Source organism: Trichosporon asahii (assembly GCF_000293215.1).
Source record: "Trichosporon asahii var. asahii CBS 2479 unplaced genomic scaffold scaffold00007, whole genome shotgun sequence".
NCBI classification, from domain to species: domain Eukaryota; kingdom Fungi; phylum Basidiomycota; class Tremellomycetes; order Trichosporonales; family Trichosporonaceae; genus Trichosporon; species Trichosporon asahii.
The window spans coordinates 1-2,500 of NW_014040917.1; the positions used below are offsets into that span (position 1 = coordinate 1).

At 60.6% G+C, this 2,500-nt stretch overlaps 1 protein-coding gene across 1 annotated transcript; it reads right to left on the reverse strand.

Moving 5' to 3' along the window:
- Nucleotides 1-362: 362 nt before the first annotated feature.
- On the reverse strand, nucleotides 363-2,288 carry A1Q1_06622 (MFS sugar transporter, putative; the record flags this gene model as incomplete). The annotated part of the gene is made up of 4 exons (XM_014327850.1): nucleotides 363-1,676; nucleotides 1,732-1,859; nucleotides 1,916-2,028; nucleotides 2,152-2,288. The coding sequence occupies 4 exons, from the start codon at nucleotides 2,286-2,288 to the stop codon at nucleotides 363-365; spliced, it is 1,692 nt and encodes a 563-aa protein (XP_014183325.1).
- Nucleotides 2,289-2,500: the final 212 nt, after the last annotated feature.

The window sequence follows — 2,500 nt, forward strand, 5'->3', positions numbered from 1 at the left end:
TGGGGTCCAGGCGGCGGAGGCGACTCGAGTCCCCCGCCTCCATACTCACCTCACGCCAAACCTGATCCCGCAACGCAGCCCTCGGGCCTCGGACTCGGCGGACGGCGGCGTACAATTGGGCGACGAGACAGAGAGACGCGGGGGAGCAGAGAGAGAATGTAGGGGATTATGCGCGGTGGAGGGCGCAGAGACCCGCGCAGAGGAGTTGGGCGGACTATGAGCCGCCGTCTACTAGGGATAGTGGCCCGAGTGATGCTGGCCCCAGTCGGAGGGCGACGGGGTACGGCGGATCGCGCACGCGCTAGCCTGAGCGGTCGTTGATACATCTAGTGGTTTTCTAAGATACACGCTATACAACTTCTTTACACTGCGCCCGGGCTGCTGGCTCCACTGACCTTGCTCTCGAGATCGGACGTGGCAGCGGAAGACACGACGGGCCGCACCTGCCCACTCGTATCCCCAAACAACACCGCGATCTCCTCGAGCGTCCGCCCCTTCGTCTCGGGGAAGAGGAGATAAGCCCCCACCCCATTGGCAAGGTTACACACGACAAAGACGAGAAAGTATCTCCACCCAATGTGCTCGAACGCAACGGGGGTAGCCTGGGCTATACCGACGTTGCACGCCCAGTTCGTCATTGTGGCGACACTCGTCCCCCTCGCTCGCAGATGTAGCGGGAAGATCTCAGACTGGTAGATCCACGATACGGGCCCGAAGCTCCAGCTGAAAAACCAGCTGAAGACGAATGTGGCCGCGATCCCGGCTATGCCGACCGATTCGTTGGTGTAGGATTCGCCGTGGCGCTTGTGAATGTCGAAGGGCGCGTTCGTCCCCGCTTGCCAGGCCATGACTAGGGATAGGAGGACGGAGCCAATGATCAATGGCCGCCGGCGCCCGATTCGGTCCACGAGGAAAGTGATGAAGACCCAGACGCAGAGCATGCCCCAAGCGCCGGAGATGCCGTTGATGAGCAGAGTCGAGGTGCCGTTGAAGCCTGGGGTCAGCTTCAATGCTCGTGTTAAGCTGAGGCCCAGGAGTCTGGCGAGGGCCCGAGAAAGGGGAGAGAGATGTGACTCACCGAGCGCGTTGTAGATTTGCGGCCCATAGTACGAGTTCACGTTGATGCCGCTGAACTGCGTCATGGCCTGCACTGCACACGCCGCAACTGTGCGATGGAGGTTGGCCCGTCCCCGGATAAGGTCGAGGTAGCTTCCCTTCACGCTACGCTCCCACTCGATCTGGGCCAGCATCGCGTTAATCTCGGCATCGACGGCGGCCATGTCCGCCCTCCGGCCACCGTGCAGGCGAACCAGAGTCGAGCGGGCTTCCTCCGTTCGGCCCACTTTCGCGAGCCATCGCGGCGAGTAGGGAAGGTACAGCATGCCCACGAAGAGGAGCAGGGCAGGGACATTCTGCAGCGCGAGAGGGACTCGCCACTGCCCCTCGCCCTTTATGAACTGGCAGCCGTACCCGGCCCAGTTGGCGACGAAGAAACCGGCGCTGATTGCCTGTATGTCAGCTTTGGCTCCCGCGAAACAGCTAGACGTACCAGCTGCGTCCATCCGCTCAGCAGTCCTCGTGCGTGTGGGGGACTGATCTCGGCCTGGTACAGCGGCACGATCATCGAGAGGACGCCGACGGCGAAGCCGGCAACAAGCCTTCCCACCTGAAGTCAGCTTGCCATGAGATCTTGGTCAGCTGAGACGCAGCCTGCCCCGAAAGCAAACTTACGATGAGCATCGCCGCGTGCACTGCCGCCGTTTGCAGCGTGCACCCCACAACGGCGATTAGGGCGCCGAGCTGGATCGTCCGCTTGCGCCCCAGGCGATCGGCCGTCTGTCCTGCCAGCGCGGCACCGACTGCGGTCAGCTATCTCTTTTCTTCCTAGCTAAATCAACAAGGAGACGCCACTCACAGAACGCGCCGCCTGCGAACACGCTGACGATGGCACCGACTACGCTCGGGCTTGCGTCAAAGTATGCGTGGAACTCGGTGTAGTTCTCCGAGATGACGGAGGAGATGATGCCGCTGTCATAGCCTGCGAGTTAGAGGAACACTTGACCCAACTCGTACCGAAAAGGAAGGACCCGATTGCACTGAGGTTAGCTTGTGAATCTTGCTCCGCTAGCTCAGTGGTGAATCTCCACTCACGCGAAGACGGCCGCGACATAGTTAATGAGAGCGGGTTTCGTGTGGATCTCGCCATACTCGAGCTCATTGAGCCCATTCGTCGTGCGTTCCACTTTCGGCGGTTCACTCGAATCGCTCATACTGGTGATGGATGCCATTCTGGCATTGAGAGTAGTGGTGGTTAGTCAGCTCATGCGCGCTGGCGATGACGAGGAGATTATATGAATGGCGGCGAGGAAGTACCCCGGATGCCGAGGTGCCCAGGCTATGGGCGATCGTGGAATGGGAGTGAATGGAAAGTGAAGCTGGAAAGCGGTGCCATGTGAGACTGATCGCTGTCGTCTGAGTAGACCTCGGATCCGGCTCGTTG